This window comes from Amblyomma maculatum, chromosome 2 (genome assembly GCF_055883805.1).
Source record: "Amblyomma maculatum isolate TAMU_Amacu chromosome 2, ASM5588380v1, whole genome shotgun sequence".
Lineage (NCBI taxonomy): Eukaryota > Metazoa > Arthropoda > Arachnida > Ixodida > Ixodidae > Amblyomma > Amblyomma maculatum.
In genome coordinates this window covers 31,482,878-31,501,637 of record NC_139345.1, presented here as the reverse complement: position 1 = coordinate 31,501,637, position 18,760 = coordinate 31,482,878, and the positions used below count along the sequence as shown (strand labels likewise).

The 18,760-nt window shown below is 44.6% G+C and overlaps 1 protein-coding gene across 1 annotated transcript in view; it reads left to right on the top strand.

The window, feature by feature from the left end:
• Positions 1–8,926, top strand: part of Cdep (Chondrocyte-derived ezrin-like domain containing protein) — a 110,969-nt gene extending 102,043 nt beyond the window's left edge. Inside the window, exons 22-24 of the mRNA XM_084593699.1 lie at positions 96–203; positions 2,836–2,981; positions 7,462–8,926. Coding sequence (XP_084449825.1) covers positions 96–203; positions 2,836–2,981; positions 7,462–7,504 — 297 coding nt within the window. The 3' untranslated portion in view covers positions 7,505–8,926. The remainder of the gene's footprint in view (positions 1–95; positions 204–2,835; positions 2,982–7,461) is intronic.
• Positions 8,927–18,760: the final 9,834 nt, after the last annotated feature.

Below are 18,760 nucleotides of genomic sequence, written 5' to 3'. Positions count from 1 at the left end.
TGTGCCTTTTATCGAGACCATCCCATGTGACGTTGTCTGACACATTCGCCTAAAAGTTGCTGAGCATTGGTTTGATTGAATGTCTCATTGTGCAGCACTACCTGAGTGGCTACCTGCTGCGCAAGTTCAAGAACAGTAGTGGCTGGCAGAAGCTGTGGGTGGTGTTCAGCAATTTCTGCCTCTTTTTCTACAAGTCCTTCCAGGTGTGGACTTGTCACCCTGTCTCTTCAGGCTTGCAAATAGGCCAACTTCTCTTTAGAAGCAGTGCAGCAAATCACGAGCACATCTGCACAGTGTACTCAAGGCACAGTCAGTGCTGACCATGATCAGTGACCACTGTTCTGCTGTGCACACAGGTTTTTCAGGATATTTGCATATAAGCTGAGACAGGACAGCAAGGGCTAGTGTACTGAATTTTTGGTACTACCTCTTGCCTGTTCCTGTATGCGGGAAAAATGATATTGAAAAGCAATGAGCTTGAGTGGATGCACCAGGCTTCCACTCAAGCTGTACTTAGCATGTACTTAGCACTCAAGCATGTACTTAGTGTAGCACTCTACATCCAATTCTTGGGTGAATGCGTTCTGCATCTTCTAGTGATGTACTATCTGGCATTCTGTTTTAAGGATTGACTATCATTGGTAATAGCCCATTGCATGTCCTTCATACTCTAAATAAGTAGCTTAGTTAGTGCCAAAGGGAATACTGAGCAAAACCTCAATAAAAATCTCACGGGGTTGTGAAAATTATTGGTGTAATACAAATACAGAAAAAATTGATATGCAGAAACATGGCAGTTGCATTTGTACTATCTGTTAATGGCTGACGGGATATATGTACGGTTTCCTGCCACTGCTCACTACCTGCGATGTGTACTGCACAACTGGCGATTGCAACATTGGCGATGTACCAGCTGTGAATAACTCAAGGCAGCACCCTGTTTCAGTCCTGTGCATTCAAAGGTCTGGGGGGTTCTGTGCAAATGCCCAATCTCGAATTTGCCGCAAATCTGATGAAGCAATTTTCTTTTGTAACCGAGGGGCAGCTCTAAAGCAATGCTGACATTTGACATGCACCCCTGTGCTCCCAGCCTGAAATCGAGTTCATATTGTGGCTTGCAGGACTGCTGAAGTGCGCACCTGCACAGAATAAGGTATGCTTCATTGAAACGCTGTAGGGGAGGCTCTCTTCAGTATCACTCTCTCTCTCGGCTCTCCTTTATGGCACAACCAGACTAGTGGTGGCAGTGCTTGCACTTATTACTCCTCTACAGCCTGCCTGTGGTCAGGGCAGTGTCTGGTGGAGCCACTGGTGTCAAAGCACCTTTAGCAGTGTCACTGCACTTCCCATAGCGTAATCATTCTTGGTCCATTCCTGCGGGAGTTGACTGTCCACAATGCTGACCTGTGCCATTGCTTTGTATGGTGTGCTGAGAGAAAATAAGGTCCAGCATCTACTTCAACTATACACAAAGTTCATTGAATAAAGGTAGCGCGCTACTGCAAATAATTTTTTTTTCCTGTGTCCCATTTTTTATGCTTCATTTGCAAATATTTTTTTTGCAGTTGCGATAACTTCAGGATAACATTTTTTGTGTAATCAGATGTGAAACTCAAGTCTGCAGTGAAGCTCTGCCCATATGCATACGACCTCCACACACTGTTCCTCTTTAACTAGGAAATGCTCGGTTGTTGGAGTGACGTTAAGGACAACTCCATCCAGTCATTGTTTCGAGTGAAAATGAATCATTTGACCCGTTGTGGCTGTACTTATGCTTCTTTGGCAGCAAACGACGCATTTACTGTTGAAAAAAAGCGAGATTTTAAAATGGTACATTTTCTTCCTTGATAATGAAAAGAACTCTGTCTCGTACTCCCCGCCGTGATGGCTCACTAGTTGGATGCTCAACTGCTGAACCCAAGGATGAGAGTTCGTTCCCGGCTAAAGCAGCCACTTTTCAATGGAAATGAAAAGCCAGGTGCCCGTGTGCTGTGCAATGTCGGTGCACTTTAAAAAAAGCCAGATAGTCGAAATTTCCAGAGCCCACTACCACGGCTTCTCTCACAGCCAGAGTTGCTTTGGGACTCTAAAACTTTATAAACGAAACCAATCAGCCTTGCACAAATTTTTGTGGCTTACAAAAGCTTCATTTTTAGTGAAAGTAACTTTTTTGTAATTGGACTGTGGTAGTCTATTTATACAGATTAACTTCAGTTTGTCTTGAGTTTCCTTTCAATGCTTTTCTTGTTACGTAGAAAAGAAATTTACCACTAGACAAAAATTTAAGTGCATGAATTTTAATGCTTGTGACTTAGTGGAGTGTAACATTAAAATCTCTATTTACTGCTGCAGTGGGTTAGCTCAGTAATGCAGTGTTCTGCACATCAGTGATTAGTGGAGTGTAACATTAAAATGTCTATTTACTGCTGCAGTGGGTTAGCTCAGTAATGCAGTGTTCTGCACATCAGTGATTCTTGTTTGCCAACTGCTTTTCTTTGTGTATGAATTCATGTTGGTAGCACACAGGACAAGAAGTGTAAGTAATTAAAACAAATGTTAAACTTGACTATGCTGCTTGCAAGATTGACCAGCCATTTCTGTCTCGTTCTTCTGAAACCCATCTTTTGGACTGTACCATGTTAAAGCAGTATGATTGCTGCAGTGGCATGCCGTCTGCCAGCGTTCCACCAATGATATGCTTAGTGTTGCTAAGCTAATTTAGCAAAACCAGTTGTTTGATTAGTTGGTGCATTTGGACTTAGGTGCTTAGTTGGTTATGGCATTCAGGACGCAAGCTGGTAAGAGTAATTGAGCTGGTGGTTCTCCTTGTAACAGGAGTCAGTGCCATTGGCCAGCCTCCCTTTGCTGGGCTATGTGGTGGCACTACCCGGAGACCAGATGGGAAAGCAGCACGTCTTTAAGCTACAGTACCGCAGCCATGTCTACTTCTTCCGTGCAGAGAGCGAGTATGCATTTCAGAGGTAGGTTCCATATTCCTTCCTCGGAGCTTTTGTCTGTAAAGGTTAAAAATAATTTTTTTTGCAATTTCAAGAGCAGTTTGAGAGGGTAAAAACTAGGAGAGTGCAAATATGAAATTTTCTGATTGAACAAAATACAAATATGTGTAAATGTTTGAACTGATTATCTATTATTTGATTGGTATGAAAAAATATTTAGTAAAAGATAATTTGGCTAACATTGTCTTTTCTTTTTTTTTTTTCATCGTAGCTCTTTGGCACTGAAATAAACAACAAATTTAGAAACAGAAAAGGCCTTTGAATATTGAATATTTGTTCTGTATGGAAAAAAAAATTTTTCCAGAGGATATGTAGGCAAAGGTTGTCCATATATTTTTCAGAATTAGTCACGATAGTCCCCATCCAAAATAAACCGACTCTGTGCCATCCAACATGCAACTTTTATTGCTTATATGTATAGTATGGAACACTGCGAGGCCTGTACGCCAAAGGAGACTGCTGAAATAGTAATATTTAATATATTAAGCCAGTTCAGAAAAGCTTATTTCAAGCCAATCGTGTCGCAGCACAGCAGCGGTATTCGGCAACAGAAATGCGGGGTGCAGCCAGTTGGGTGCTGTCTTATTGTTAAATCATCCAGTTTGAACATAATTTCTTTATACTTGGGAGATGGTTGGTTGGTTGGTTCATGGGAAGGGAAAGGCGCAGTATCTGTCACACTTGCTCTGTGGACACCTGAACCGCGCCGTAAGGGAAGGGATGAAGGTGGGAGTGAAAGTGGATAGAGAGAAAGGGGCAAATCCACACTTTGTTATCTCTGTGTTCTATAAGCATTTATCATGGAACAAAAGTTTCTCAAAATTTGTGTTCAAGCATGCTTGCACAAATAGCTTGTACCACTTTGGCTGAAAGAATGAAAAAAAAAAAAAAAATCAGGACAGGCAGAAATTTGATCTGGTTCCGAGTGCCACGCTCATGTCTTCACTTAGGCGTAGGCCATGTTCCCGTCTAACCTAAAACTCTGCATGCATCTGCACCAGTGGCAAGCAATCGTTACATTAGAACCCTAGAAAACAGAGGTAAAATAGTGAGGGCACATAGCTGTGTTGCATTTGTATTCAAGAGCCAGCGGAAACTGAAACTGCGCTCCCCTCCGTCCACTAGCTGATGCTCCAGGTATATGTGCACCCAAATCACTGCCAGAGTTGAAATCTGGGCTTCCACAGTCATCTTCCGACTCATCGCTGCTAGACTGGTAAAAAAAAAATCTGGAGCCAAAGTGGCCAGATTACACCACGATTGACTTATTGAGCTCAATGCCATTTTTCTCCATTCATTTGCCACTGCTCTCCAGATAAAAATCTCTTATGCGCTAGTTACTGACTGCTGAGAAAAAAATTCAGACTATACTAAAACCAAAAGGTTAGATCTCATAGCAGCTTCTAGGTGGCGAGACAGCCAGAACACCTTCAATACTGGGCTGACACGTGGTGCAAGATGGTCTTTACTTCACAGTTCAGGCCATCTGTAATTTTCGTTTTTGCTCTAACCGAGGGCATTACTCGCTCTTGTGCCTCTTTCGCGATACCAGGCATGTCATGAACGGTTTCGTTCGTTCAGCAGAGCAGCGGATTGAGTATCCAAGGCGGTACGGGATTGACAAGCTCTCCGTTGGGGATTAGCGTGATGCATTTTATGCGAGCAGTTTGTTTTTGATATATTCCTTATTCTCATACTATACTAATATTATATTTTTAATGAGTCAATTTTTTTCGACTTTTCTTTCTGCCTGAAAATGCATGACCTGCTTCTTGTCATAAATGAGATCTTGATCGCCCGCAAGTACTGCCGACTCCAGGCAATGAGATCACTGCGCTCGATCAGAGCAAGATTCCGTTTGCTTTTCTCGAATGCGAAGCCAATGTCCTTCAATAACCTCCACAAGGTGGTTTTCTTGAAGCTTGGCAGGTCGTCCTTTTTCTTTTGAATACTTTCCAGCTTGGGTATCTCCCTCTTTGTGTACATACCATGTACATTTAGGCGGATGGCATGCACTGTGAAGCTGTCACGCTTTACCATTGGTGAACTTGAGATTTTCATGTCTCGAGATCTTTTCTTTGGAGACTTAAATGGTCCGCACAGACTCTCCACCGCCCCATTTTTTGTGACGGTATGCGGAGACAATCCCCTATCCTCTCTCACAAAACCGAGAATATCCCGGTGGATTTCTGCTGAAACGGGCTCTATTCCCAGCATACACGTTCGCAATAACTTGCTTCGCATGCCTGGACATCTTCAAAGTACAAATCTTAAAGAAAGAACTCGCTCGGGAGAGCTAGTCAAGATCATTGAGCTAGACGCCATTTCTCAAAAAGTGGTGTGCAGCGCGGAGTGCACAGTTGACAGGATTGCGGGGCAGAGAAAACTCGACACGAACAAAAACGACAAACATAGTATAGAAATTCACTGATTCTAAAAAAACATGTTTTTTATCAAGCTGATGACAAATGTAATATGTGTTAAGCTTGCAGACAAAGCAGATTTTTTCCTCTCGCCAAGAGTATGCACTATTTTTATCACGGATGCAGGGAGCGCGAAAAAAGCTCTAGCTTTGACAGTGTTGCACCTGATGTATGAAACGAAGTATAGGCAACTCAGTTCTTTTCTGCCACTGCATGGTGAAGCAGTCCATTCTGAGGGTGCACTGATTGTGGTTCGCTGCACTATCTTCCCTTATTTGCTTTGTTCAGAGCTTCACTTCGCGGTTGCACATGTTTTGTGGCAGGCGTGCAGCAGCGTTCGCGCACGTGTCTTTTTAGCTTGGTTCTCCTAGGTTGCCATCATCGTTGCCACGATTTTGCTGGCCCTGGATTTTTCGTGAACAGCAATGGAGGGTTTTTCGAGAACGCCTACCGGCGCCAGACTTGAAGATCTCGCTCCTGATGGCAGTGCAGTTCATTTTTGGAACATGGGCAGCTGTAAGCTCATCCGCCATTATGAACTGCTTCAGGAAGGCGAGCTTCGCTGGGGATGCCGGCGACACGGAAGGTTGCAAAGCTCCCGTTGACGCAGCGATGACCTAACTTTGGTCTACAGTGAGCGGTAGTGATGGCGACGCATCGAGACTTGAGGAATTTTCACATGCCGACTATACAGTCGGGACAGATGAAGAGCTGACAGACAAGACTATCATCGCAGCAGTCACTGGCGCGGAGGACAATGACAGTAGCGATGACGATGATGAACTGGAGCCTGTGCAGATGTCGTCTCACCAGGAGGCTTTGAGAATGATCGATTCCCTGTAGGACTTTGTTTTTGCTAAGAACCTTCCACTGCACTATGTTCAGCAGTTGGATGCCCTGCAGAAAGATGTCGGTCAGATTGCCGTGAAACAGACAACGCTTACGGATTATGCGTTTCTTCCTGCTACGAAAAAGTGTAATCTACCTCGTCCTCATTAAATGTGTAGTTCATAATGTTTTCTTTGTTTTTTCGGCCTAACCCGGTTATAACAATTATCGGTTATAACAATGATATTTCCATGGCACTTAGTATTGTTATAAGTGGGTTTTACTGTGTTTAGCAACCATTATAGTTTGCTGTCTGGCTGTGGTGCATTTGAATGGCCCCCAAAACTTAATTGGCTATTGACTCAGTATGCATTCTGAATGCCCATATGACAGGGATATCACAAAGGTAGGATATGTTTTCTATTGAAGTACTGTAGGCGTATTGTACTGTCATGAACAAATGTTTGTGCGATGCTAGTTGGGGCTAAAAAATATATCGCGCTTTGTGGTTGGGTAAAGCAGTCCAAGGAAAGGCACAGAGGCACAAAAAAACATGTGCTTCATCCTCTGGGAGGGTACCAGCTGACTAGCTGTCATGGTAATTTGCAAGTAACTTTTCTTGTGAATCCTCGCCTTGCAAAGTTTTTTCCATGAATGTGCACTGCAGTTGGAGATACTTTTGAAGGGTCTGCTCTTGCATATGGTAATCTTTTATTGGTGGTGTGACACTCTGTTCCCTAATACTTGTGAAGACTCTAACAGTTCACTGTTGTAACCTAACTATTCGAATTGAGCCTACTTTGTTTCATCGGTTAGGTAATGAGATTTTGTTCCATTTTTCTTGATGTATGATGGCGGACATATGATGTATTATGTTAGCTGTGGTGAAAGGTACTATACTAAGGTTGGAGGGCTTTGTGCCAGAACTTTTGTTCTGTTGAGTTAGCTGTTGTTTAGTAACATTTCGTCCTCATTTTGGTGTAACACCGGTGTAGTTTTCATAACTCATGGTTCATAAATAACACAGATTTTCTGAATAAGCTCATAATTCTGTACTTACACACTTAAAGATTTTGGTCACCTCTCAGCTTTCTCTTCTCTTTAGCCAAGTGCTGTAAAAATTTATTAAAGCAGTACTCTTTTCACTGGTGCCAATGTACTGAAATATGCTCCATTGGCATGCCGCTGTGCAGGTGGATACACGTGATCAGCAGTGCCGCCGTGAAGCAGCTGTGAGCACATCAAAAGCAGCTGCAAAGCAGCCAAGGAGAGCGTGCTGGCTTGAAAGGAGCACATGACTGTTTAACTCATGGTTCCGCTGTGTCTTGGAACAGGGGTAAAAATGGGAGCAATGCTGTCCAAAAGTGGTTTAAAAACAAGAGGAGTCTTCGGAGGAGTTTGATGGACTGTGGAGACTCCTGTGAGATGTCTGCTGCAGCTGAACTGGATATATAGCTGCTGCTGAGTTGTTTCTTTGGCCAAGAGTGAATGGCATGCCACCAGTTAGCACAACACAGTTCATGCTGTCCAAAGTGAGGCCGACTGCTTAATCTCAAAGCACAATGCACCTTTATCGCTCACCTTAAAGTCAGCAGCTTGTACATTTTCTGCTCTGTCACGAATTCCATAATCATTGTTTTTCATAACAGCTCTTTCTCAAGCATTCCTTTGTGTTATTATATTTCTAAGTGGACTAGTGTCCTTTGTAAACTTGTTTGGCCTTGCACCGCATGTGGTGTAGGGCTACGAGAGCAGTTTGAAATCTATTTTCTAAGTCTTAGAGTACTCTGAATTTGCAGCTTTTCTGCTCTGAAAATTGATGTCAAGCAACCAAGGCAAGCAACTCTTGCAGTCACAGAGCTGTAGAGACTGTGTGACACATGGCAGCCATTATCTCATGCTTCACATGCACGCACTAATATTTGCCGTTCAGCATCAACATGCCTGGGGCAAGTGCTTTCCCGAAGCCAGCGATATTTCACTATTGACACACTTCAATGGCTTAAAATAAAGGGACCAACCACTGACCAAAATGTGTCTTGAGGTTGTGGTGGAAACAAAAAAGATCTTGCATAACGATTAGGCATACCAGTATACAAGAGAGAAGGAATTAAAAGTTTTGATTTGGAATTGAAAATCACAAAAAACTAATGGGCTATCATTCTGTAAAGCCTTGTCGTTATTGACGTATCCCACCACATGATCACATCTTAGTATAACATACTGGTTTGTTTTAGGTTCACTCTTGTTTTAATATAGCTTAGGTTCTTTTCACTGCACCCTTCATTGAAAGACAATGCTCCCCTTGAATTTCTTGGTTGAAATGTAACTATGCTTCACTGAAACTGATCGATGAAATGTACATCATTCCTCTGTAACAGCTTTTATGTATGGAAACTGGAATGGACACTGCTGTAATATACACTCAAAATGTCGCCATCATGCTAGCCAGTCATGACTTCAGCATCAAGATACGTGGAAACAGTTTATGAACCAATCAAAAAATTTCAAATAAAAATCTTCCAGCGTGTTTAAGTTGTTACGAAATCAAGCAGCTTGGGCAAAAAGCTTTTCTTTGCACTGAAAAAGTTAGGTGCTTAATTTCAATGTGCAATTCTTAAAGTGTTCATTTTGAAGAACACTGCTTTTCTTTTTTTCGCGCTCAACATGCCTTGCTCTACCTTGCTCCGGAGCAGTGCAACATTTCAAGGTTGATTACATGCAAAGAGTTGTCACATGTGCCGCATCCTCCAGTTGATGTGCACTGGTTGCCACTACACATGTGCCTTTGATGACAACTTTGTACCAGGCTTTTGACTATTATGTTTTGTGGAAGTGACATCTGACACTGGCACAAGTGCTCAGTCGTGTGCACATTACGGTCATGCGGGAGTATAAACTGCATGAGTGAGGTTGGGCAAGTCGAGTAATCAATTGCAGCACATCCAAGATTTCATTCGCTGTTTCTTGGTATTTGTTAAATGTTTCAAGCAGCACCACTCCACTTAACACTTTCCTTGCCAATAGAAAAGTGACCATTTTTGATGTCTTGGACAGAATATTTTTTCCCTCAGGAATGTGTGATGGATAAAAAGATATCAAATGCACAAAAGAATGATGGAAACCAAATGTGCTTTCTGAAGGCATTTATTTGAACACTAACACTGTGCATGAATATTATCGAAAATATTACCAAATACACAGAAAAACTTCACTAAAGGAAAAGTACCCTAAAAATTCTAGAACGCACAAAATGATTCATATATACTTAGAAGCTACTACTAAATGATTGATTCATATTGTTACGGGGAAGATCTACAGTCTGAAAGCTGTCCGCACAACTAACGTTGATGACAGCACCGATTTCACCACGCTCAGCGTCGTCTTCTTCTGGGTATATACTTAGAAGCTACTACTCAACGATTGAATTGAATCTAAGATAGTCAGTTTTTTTTAACTAGAATATGTTTTCAGACACTGTGTCAAAAAAGGTTTCCAGTGTGTCCTTGATGTTAAATTTGTCATTCTAAGCAAGACATTTTCAGTCTGCAATATAGTACACCAATATATAACTTGATACATGTACTTTTCAAAATTATAAGTTTTAACTAAGAACACTTTAAGTCAAGGGAAACTTTAGTAACACATAATAATAAATCTGCCATAACAATTATAGTGATCTATGCACATAAGATGCACATAAAAGTTGCAGAATGTTTTGGTTTTAGGGAAGAAATCAAAATGTATGTTCAAGAGCTTGTTGAAATAAAAACAATCCAATATGCTTTTGCAAACGGCTTTGTGCTACTACGGAACATTGATCCTACTGCAGTGCCAAGAATTTTTCTACCCTGTAACTAAATTCTTTGAGCTTGTAGAACTAAATATTGCCTGTATAATGCCGAAACTTACAAATAGCAACACTCCAAGCAAAGTCTTTTAAGAGAAACTGGTGACTTAATGTTAACTTGGCACATTCTTAAAGAGCCCCTGAAACGGTACTTGCGATAATATTCTAATGCAAGAAATCTATAGAGGTAGCCTTTGCAAGTATACGAGCAAATTTAAAAGCTTTGCGTAGAGCCACCCCGCTGGGGTGGTGCAGTGGTAAGACGCCCGATTACTGTGCCGGAGTACTCGGGTTCGAACCCGACCTCGGCGGCTGCGCTTCGATGGAGGCGAAAAAAAGAGGAGTCCGTGTGCTATGCGATGTCGGCATACGTTAAAGATCCTCAGGTGGTTGAAATTACTCCGTACCCCTACGCTACGGCTCCTCTTTCTCTCCACTTTCACTCCCCCTTCCTCCCCTTACGGTGCGGTTGGGATATGCACAGAAAACAAGCGAGACAGTTACCGTGCCTTTCCCTTCCTATTTTATAGGAAGGGAAAGGCACGGTAACTGTCAGGCAGCGGAGGTGGTTCAGCTACAGAGCCAGTAGCAGGCCCGTGCATTTTCCTTCTTTCTACAGCCACAACAACAGAGGAGGGAAAGTAGAGAAAAAAGAAAGCAGTTGGCTGAAGGCTTAGCTTGGTTGAGTCTGGAAGATTGCGAAAGCTGTTCTCTCTGTTCAGGCGTTTCTTCGGCACGACGTTTTCTTCTGTTGAAGTTGTAGCGTTCCATACTGTTCATAGATGCAGCATCGTCAGCAGTGAGCTGAAGCATCCATGATAGTCTCATCGGCATTAAGAGTGTCCATGAAGCTTGTCTCCGAACTACGGGCTGTCTCCATAGTCTCGCTAACGTTAACACCACTCATTAAACTAGGCCCTGAACTTGTAGATGCACTCGCATCAAAACATGTTGACCGGCGCGCTCGCCAGGCTGCTGCATACGCACATTGTTTAGCTCGCCGTTCCCGTTCTTCTGTTTCTTCAGCACGGCGCCGCCGCTTGGCTGCAACAGATCGTTCCAGCCTCGCCTTATACGCATCAACTAACATACCATAAGGCTGCGCCCCGACTACTGCGAGGAGCCGAGCCACAGCCCCATTCATCCTCGAAGCTTGACGTCACAAACAGCGAGCGCCCTCTCTCGGCTGCGACACAGCGTCGTGTATGGACTCGCTGCTACCATCCGATGGCGCGAGCTGGGGCCCCGTCTCTCGGTCTGGCGGGACATCACATGGTCACGTGAAAATGGCGTGACGTCATAAGAGTGGGGATATAATAGGCAAAATCCGAAGGGCAGGCAGTTGTGGGAAGATTTTCACGAAATAAACCTCACCCTGCAGACAGACTCTGGCTGCCCGACCAGGGTGGGAAACAGTGTGAGCAAAGACACAACCCCAGACTTAACATTCACCAAAAACATAGAGGACGTTAGGTGGAAGAACACAGAGCTCAACTTTGGAAGCGATCATTACGTCCTCGAAATAACGCTTTAAAGGGGAGTCAAAGTAAGACGAGAAAAGATCATCAGCGCAATCAAATGGGAGAAATTCAGACAAATTAGGGAATCTGCAAACATGGACAAAAATATTGAAAATATCGACGAGTGGGCAGAAACCCTCATGCACCACGTTAAATCCGCTACCATTACCCTAGAGGGGGATGATGCACCGAAAACAGTGGACAGGAAACTCCTACACATGTGGGAAGCAAAAAAAGGTATGGAAAGATGCCTCCGGTGTCAGAGATGGAACCGAAACCTAAGGCGAAAAATAGCCAGGCACAGTAAGGAAATTGAGGATTATGCAATTAAACTCTGCGAGCAAAACTGGTGTAACAGGTGCGATGAAATGGAGGGCAACATGAGCCTTTCAAAGACCTGGAGCCTGTTACAATATCTTCTTGATCCCGACAGTTCGAAAACTCAATCAATTGCCCCGCCGGGGTGGTGCAGTGGTAAGACGCCAGACTACTGTGCCGGAGTTCCCGGGTTCGAACCCGACCGCGGCGGCTGCGTTTCGATGGAGGCGAAACGAAGTGGCGTCCGTGTGCTGTGCGATGTCAGCGCACGTTAAAGATCCCCAGGTGGTCGAAATTACTCCGTCGCCCTCCACTACGGCTCACCTTTCTCTCTTTCCACTTTCATTCCCGCCTTCCTCCCTTCCCTTACGGCGCGGTTCGGGTGTCCACAGAGCAAGTGTGACAGTTACTGCACCTTTCCTTTCCTGTAAACCAATTTGACTAATTTTAACAACAATAGCAAAGACAAGACACGCATTCGAGGGGACTGACGCGGAACTAATAACTAAACTGGTAGACGCATATGTCGGCGATACAACATCCCTCCCTCTTAGGCAATACGCGGGCCCACCGAACGAGGCCCTCGACGCGCCCATCTCAGAAGCGGAAGTTAGAGCCGAAATCCTATGCTTAAAGACGCGATCAGCTCCCGGCCTCGATGGAATAACAAATAAAATGCTAGGAAACCTAGACGACGCTTCCATAACGGCACTCACCAATTACATGCAAGAAGTATGGAGTAGCGGTCATCTTCCCCAGCAGTGGAAAACTGCAAACGTTGTGCTAATTCCAAAACCTGGCAAGCCCCCGAAATTGGAAAACCTCAGACCTATTTCTCTAACCTCATGCATTGGAAAGCTTATGGAACGCGTAATCCAAACAAGGCTAACTAATTTCATGGAGAAAAACGACCTGTGGCCGCACGGGATGGTCGGGTTCCGACCGGGCCTGTGCACACAGGATGTAATGCTCCGATTACAACATGACATAATTGACTCGAAATCCAGAGACGCGAAGGTAATTCTAGCACTAGATCTAACAAAACCATTTGACAACTTAAAACAACAGGCAATTCTCGCGGGACTACAGGTATTAGGAGTCGGCGAGAGGACATATAATTACGTAATGGGTTTCCTGACAAACAGGACGTTGAAACTAAAGTTTCAGGACCTAGAATCCCTCACTGTCCACCTGGGAAGTAAAGGAACTCCGCAAGGCTCGGTGCCCTCCCCCTTCCTTTTTAACGTGGTGATGAGAGGCCTTCCTGCCGCTCTTAAAGTCATAAAAGGCCTGAAGCTCAGCATTTACGCGAACGACGTTAATCTCTGGATGAACAATGGCAGCGATGGCAGCATAGAGGAACACCTACAGGCGGCGGCGGACACCATTGTGTCCTCCGCGGCCGAAAGGGGTCTTTCGTGCTCTCCGCAAAAATCCGAACTTTTCATATATAATCCAAAACCAATGAGGTGCAAGGGCGACTTTAACGTAGAAATTAATGTCTACGGCAAAACCGTACCAAGAGTCCCACAAATCAGAATCCTCGGACTTTTTATTCAAAAGGACGGGTATAACGACGGAACGATAACTCACTACCTACGCGACGCAAGTAACAGGGATATTTAGGAGGATTGCATTCAAAGGCAGAGGCCTCAAAGAGAGAAGCCTCTTGAGACTGATGCAGGCGTACATAATAAGTCGAATATGCTATGCCACACTGTTCCTCAACATCAGGACCAATGAAAAAGATAAGATAGACGCACTCATCAGGCGTTGCGTCAAGAGGGCGCTTGGTCTACCCATCTCCTCTTCTACGGAACGCCTGATAGAAATGGGAGTGCATAATAGCTGGACGGAACCTGCTGAAACGGTGAGAATCGCCCAACATGAAAGATTAAGTAGGTCGAGCACGGGTCGAACCATCTAAGAATGGGTGGGTCGAAAAATAGGGGCACAGCCGACAAGGTTGCCCTACCACCACAATGTCGCAAGAACATCATTGTCCGTCCTCTCCCCCGCAACACGCACCCAGAATACCACAAGGAGAGACGGGAGAAGAGAGCAGAAGCACTGGTTACAAGAATTCAGAGTAAAAGAAGTTGCCTACGTAGACGCTGAAATTGCGGCCGATCAGGGGCGGCAGTCGCCGCGGTAGTCGATGGTAGCGGCGCACCAGTCGTCTCCGCCACCATCCGAAGTAGAAACATAGACACGGCTGAAGAGGTCGCAATAGCGTTCGCTTGCTTCGGAACGAAGGCTAGATTGATCTTTAGCGACAGTAAAACTGCTATCTGGAATATCGGAAAAGGCAGGGTCTCGCAAGAAGCCGCCCGAATTCTAAAAGCTGCAACTAAAATCGATCGCAAAATCACCCTAATTTGGGTCCCAGCACACACGTCCGTCCCCGGCAACGAGGCGGCCCATGATTTAGCCCGAGATCTCTACTTCCGGGCAAACGCGGAGCCGCCCGACTGCCAGGCGATGGACGAACGTTTGCAAACCTATAAAGAAATAATCGAAAATTATAGATTAGGAAGACGTCTGATGCCGCCACCGGATCCTAGCTTAAATAATAAAGAGGTCGTAGCCTGGCGGCGATTACAAGCCGGAAATTTCCCGAACCCTGTCTGGTTGTTTCACACCCAGATAGATGAAAAACCGATAAATGTAAAGCCTGCGAAGCGAGGGGGACCCTCGACCATATACTTTGGGAATGCCATAAGTCTCTGGGCGCTAGGGACAACATTAAAAGTAGAGAAGCCTGGGTAACCCTGCTGCGAAGCGACGTCCCCGCTGACCAGCAGAAAGTCGTCCGCCTGGCGGCTGAGGCCACGAATAACTAAAGCCCCTTGATACTTTGAAAGTTACGCCAACGATTGAACTTTGCCGCCGCCGCGCTACCTCCTCGCCTCCTCCTCGCCCCTTGCGGGCCCCTTCGCTGAAGGCCGGCTCTCCGCCCGATTTCCTGAGCGACGATTGGTCTCCCTGCCGTTGCCATTGGAAACCGACGCGCGTCCGGCGTTTTCCTTGTGTTTTCTTTTTCCTTCGCGCCATTTTTCCCCTAGTCTCGGCGAGCGAATATTGCGCGCTGTGCTTTTAATTTTATTGCAGCGTGCAAGCTCTATGCCATGCTGTTGCGCGTACAACTGCAGCAAGCGACCTGAAGATGGTTATGCGGTATTCATGATATCTCAAGGCAAGCGTGACGGCTTGCGCACGAGTCAATGGATTCACAAGATTAGTCGAAAGACGTTTATTCCTAGAAACAACAGAGTTGTTTGCGACGTCGAGTGCCTTTCTCACTCCCCGTAATAACGCGTCACCTGACGCTGCGTTTTTTATTCCTGCTTGCTGCTCAATATTTTTGCGGCGGCAGCATGTTCATTGTATAAAAATAAGGTTGTCCTCTGCAGCATGCTGAATATTCTGCGAGGCTCCAAGGCTCCATCATTTAACACGCTTCGACTTCTGTACAGTCAGAAACAGGGCGCTATAATCTGCTTTTTGCTGTCAGAAATAACTGGAAAATTACAGTCTCTCGATTGCATTTGTCGCGATTATGCTAGGATCCCTGGCCTCCTTCACTAAAAATCAAAATTCGGGCTTGTAGAGGAGCTAGCCTTTCCAGCTTTTACTTGTAGTGTGCGTCGGTTACTCGGGAGCAATGAATGCTGGCCCTGAAAAACTCTTTGGCAAGTAAACCCGAGGTATTGCGGGTAATCTGCACTAGTTAGGTCGTATGGCATTTTTTTTTTCAATTCTTGAATGTGTCTTGCCATGCTTCGACGCACGCGTGGGTTAAAAAATATGCGTTCGTTTTATCAGGGATACGGCCAATGTGTAGGAGGTGTTCATATGATCACACACGCTTCACTTTGACCATGACTACTAGGCGTTGGCAGGTTACCTTCGCTTTGAAAGCTGGAGCTCTAAAAGCGCGATTCCGCGTATTCATTTATTGCGAGAAAAGTTATCCCATCGATGTCAAATCAGCCGGAATCATTGCATCAATTTTCTGTATTTACGAAACTTAAACAATCAATAATGGCTATAGTTATTATGTAAAAATAGGGGAACATTTTGCGAGCAACAATTCTTAACACTGTAACATATTACTCATTTCAATTGTATGCAAGATTTTTTTTTTTTCACCTAGCCTGAGTAATTATCTCATCGCTCTATGTTCTAGCTACATTTCACTGAAGACCAGTTTGAGCCGCCAATATTACACGAACTCGAAAAAAAGAACAGACCAAACGCAGTTCCATCAATTTTCTCTCACCGACCTGTCCTGAAGTAAAGGAAGCCTCCTCGACAGAGACATGAACCTCGCGCTGATATTAGTCAGTTATTTCTGTGGCTTGCTCTTTTCCCACCTCCATTTATGAGAAAACAAGAAAGTATAAGAATTAAAAGTCAATGTATAGTTGTCTCGTCAGATATTATGAGATAATAGAGATATGACTGACAACGTAAGTCAATGAAAATTGAAGTATATCAATGGGTCATGGGACGGCATCAGATTAAATAGTGATGGTTATGAATAGTGATAAGTAATGATGGTGACTGTTACGGATAATAATAGTAAATTATAATAATAGGCCCGGATAGTGAGGTGATAGTGTTCGTTGCGGATAGTGACAGTTACGATAGGTATCTGGCATTAGTAGATATAGTGATAGATAGGATAGCGATAGTTAATGAATTGGCAGTTATATGCTTTCTCATTTCCGCACGTTGAAGACCTATGTGCACCTTGTAATTTTTTTATTTGATTGTTGCGTTCAATGAAATCAAGCTCTTTTACACAGCGCATGAGACCACAGCATGCTTGCCCCAGAACTTCAGTGTATCGGCAATAGGGCCCACCACTTCTCCCAGTGTACCCTGCTGTCTTTTAACCACACGCGAAGTCAGTGAGGGGCCACGTACTCATAAAATTATTTAATTCCTCCATCAGCATCATATCAAGACTGCCGTGGCAAACCTGTTCCTTGCCTCGAAGCAGCAAGGAACAGCTCAAAATTTGATTTTATACAAAATTAACTAATGAACGCAGATTATCGCTGATCTTTAACTAGCACAGTGCCATTACGCTTGGCCTAAGCTTTCCAATGGTATACGGTTCTGTGTTGCAGCTAAAATTTAGATTTTAATTGCAATTTACTAAATATCAATTAATTAGGCCCAGTAATTGATTGAAATACATGTACAATTAACCAATAATCCAATCTGATGGTTGATCACGTGACATATACTATGCTTAGAGAGATAGCTTGACAGTAGCGAAATAGACTAAGTCCTGCTTTAACCTTCTCTAATCTTGAAGTTCAAAGCACCAGCCTGGATCGTTTTCTGAAGTTTTACCGCAGTGACAGATTTCACGCTCTAAAAAAAAACAAACACAAAGTCAGAGGCAGTACTAGATTAAGTGCACAAAGTAAAACCTTATCATGAGACTTAAAAAGTGTCTGTAGCACAGAACTCGCCTGAAAGCTTTGTTTATCAGTATTCCCCATTCAAACAGTTCTAAGAAGAAACCAATCAATTCATGAACTTTACTATCGGCATTCTCAATGCTTTTCTCGCAATTTTTCAAAAATTTTGTGCACTCCTGGAGCGCAGACCTGGCCCAAAAGCTCGCGCTTCACTCACTGCTGCGGCCGGCCAGCGGGCGTCAGGGGGAAAAAGCGTGTCGTGCGCAGCGCTCGCCGCCGCCGCGCGAGGAGAATCGAGGAGGAAAGTGCGGCGCGGAGGAGAGTGTCGCTACTTTCAAATTATCAAGGGACTTTACGAATAACCAATGTATATTCGCCAGTCCTTAGTCGCGGAGGCTCCAGCCCCCGTTCCTCAGGCCTGCGTGCCAGGAGCGGGGAGTAGGGGGCTTCCTAAATCGGTGGAAATTAAAGTTTTAATCAATCAATCAATTCTGTAAGGACACCGCCACCATCCGATGGCGCGAGCTGGGGCCCCGTCTCTTGATCTGGCGTGACGTCACATGGTCACGTGAAAGGTCATGTATGGAGGCGCCACGACACGCCAAAGGCTCGAAGTCCTAGCAGTACTGCTTTCGCAATAAAAGAAGAGGGAGGTAAAGACGCGCGCCGCAACAGCCGTCGTCCACCACCTAAGCGGTGGCGGGTGCAATGACGGCCTACAACAGATAAAAATTCGGTGGCTGACTAGCCCTCGCCGCAAGCGGCGTTGACCTACCGTCATAGCCCCCTCTGGGGTAGCCATGCTCTGAGCCGATGTCACCAATATCACACCAAGAAACCTTTGTAGTTTCGTTTTCATAATTTCATATTTGAATTTATCTCTGTCTTAAACGTATTTCGTGGTTGGTGTTGAGGATATCATATTTCAAACATTAAAGGAGGTACTCGGAAAACAAAATATATAGCTATAAAATCGAAAAGGTTTAAACCCCGCCGGGGTGGTGCAGTGGTAAGACGTCCGACTATTGTCCGGAGTTCCCGGGTTCGAACCCGACCACGGCGGCTGCGTTTCGATGGAGGCGAAATGAAGTGGCGTCCGTGTGCTGTGCAATGTCAGCGCACGTTAAAGATCCCCAGGTGGTCGAAATTACTCGGTAGCCTACCACTACGGCTCCCCTTTCTCTCTTTATACTTTCAGTCCCACCTTACGGCGCGGTTCAGGTGTCCACAGAGCAAGCGTGGCAGATACTGCGCCTTTCCCTTCTTGTAAACCAATTATGATTATTATTATTATTATTGAAAAACCGCCAACGCGACAGTTAGCGGCTTCTATCGGCGGTTCCCTGCTTATGTTGCAGTTGTGGCT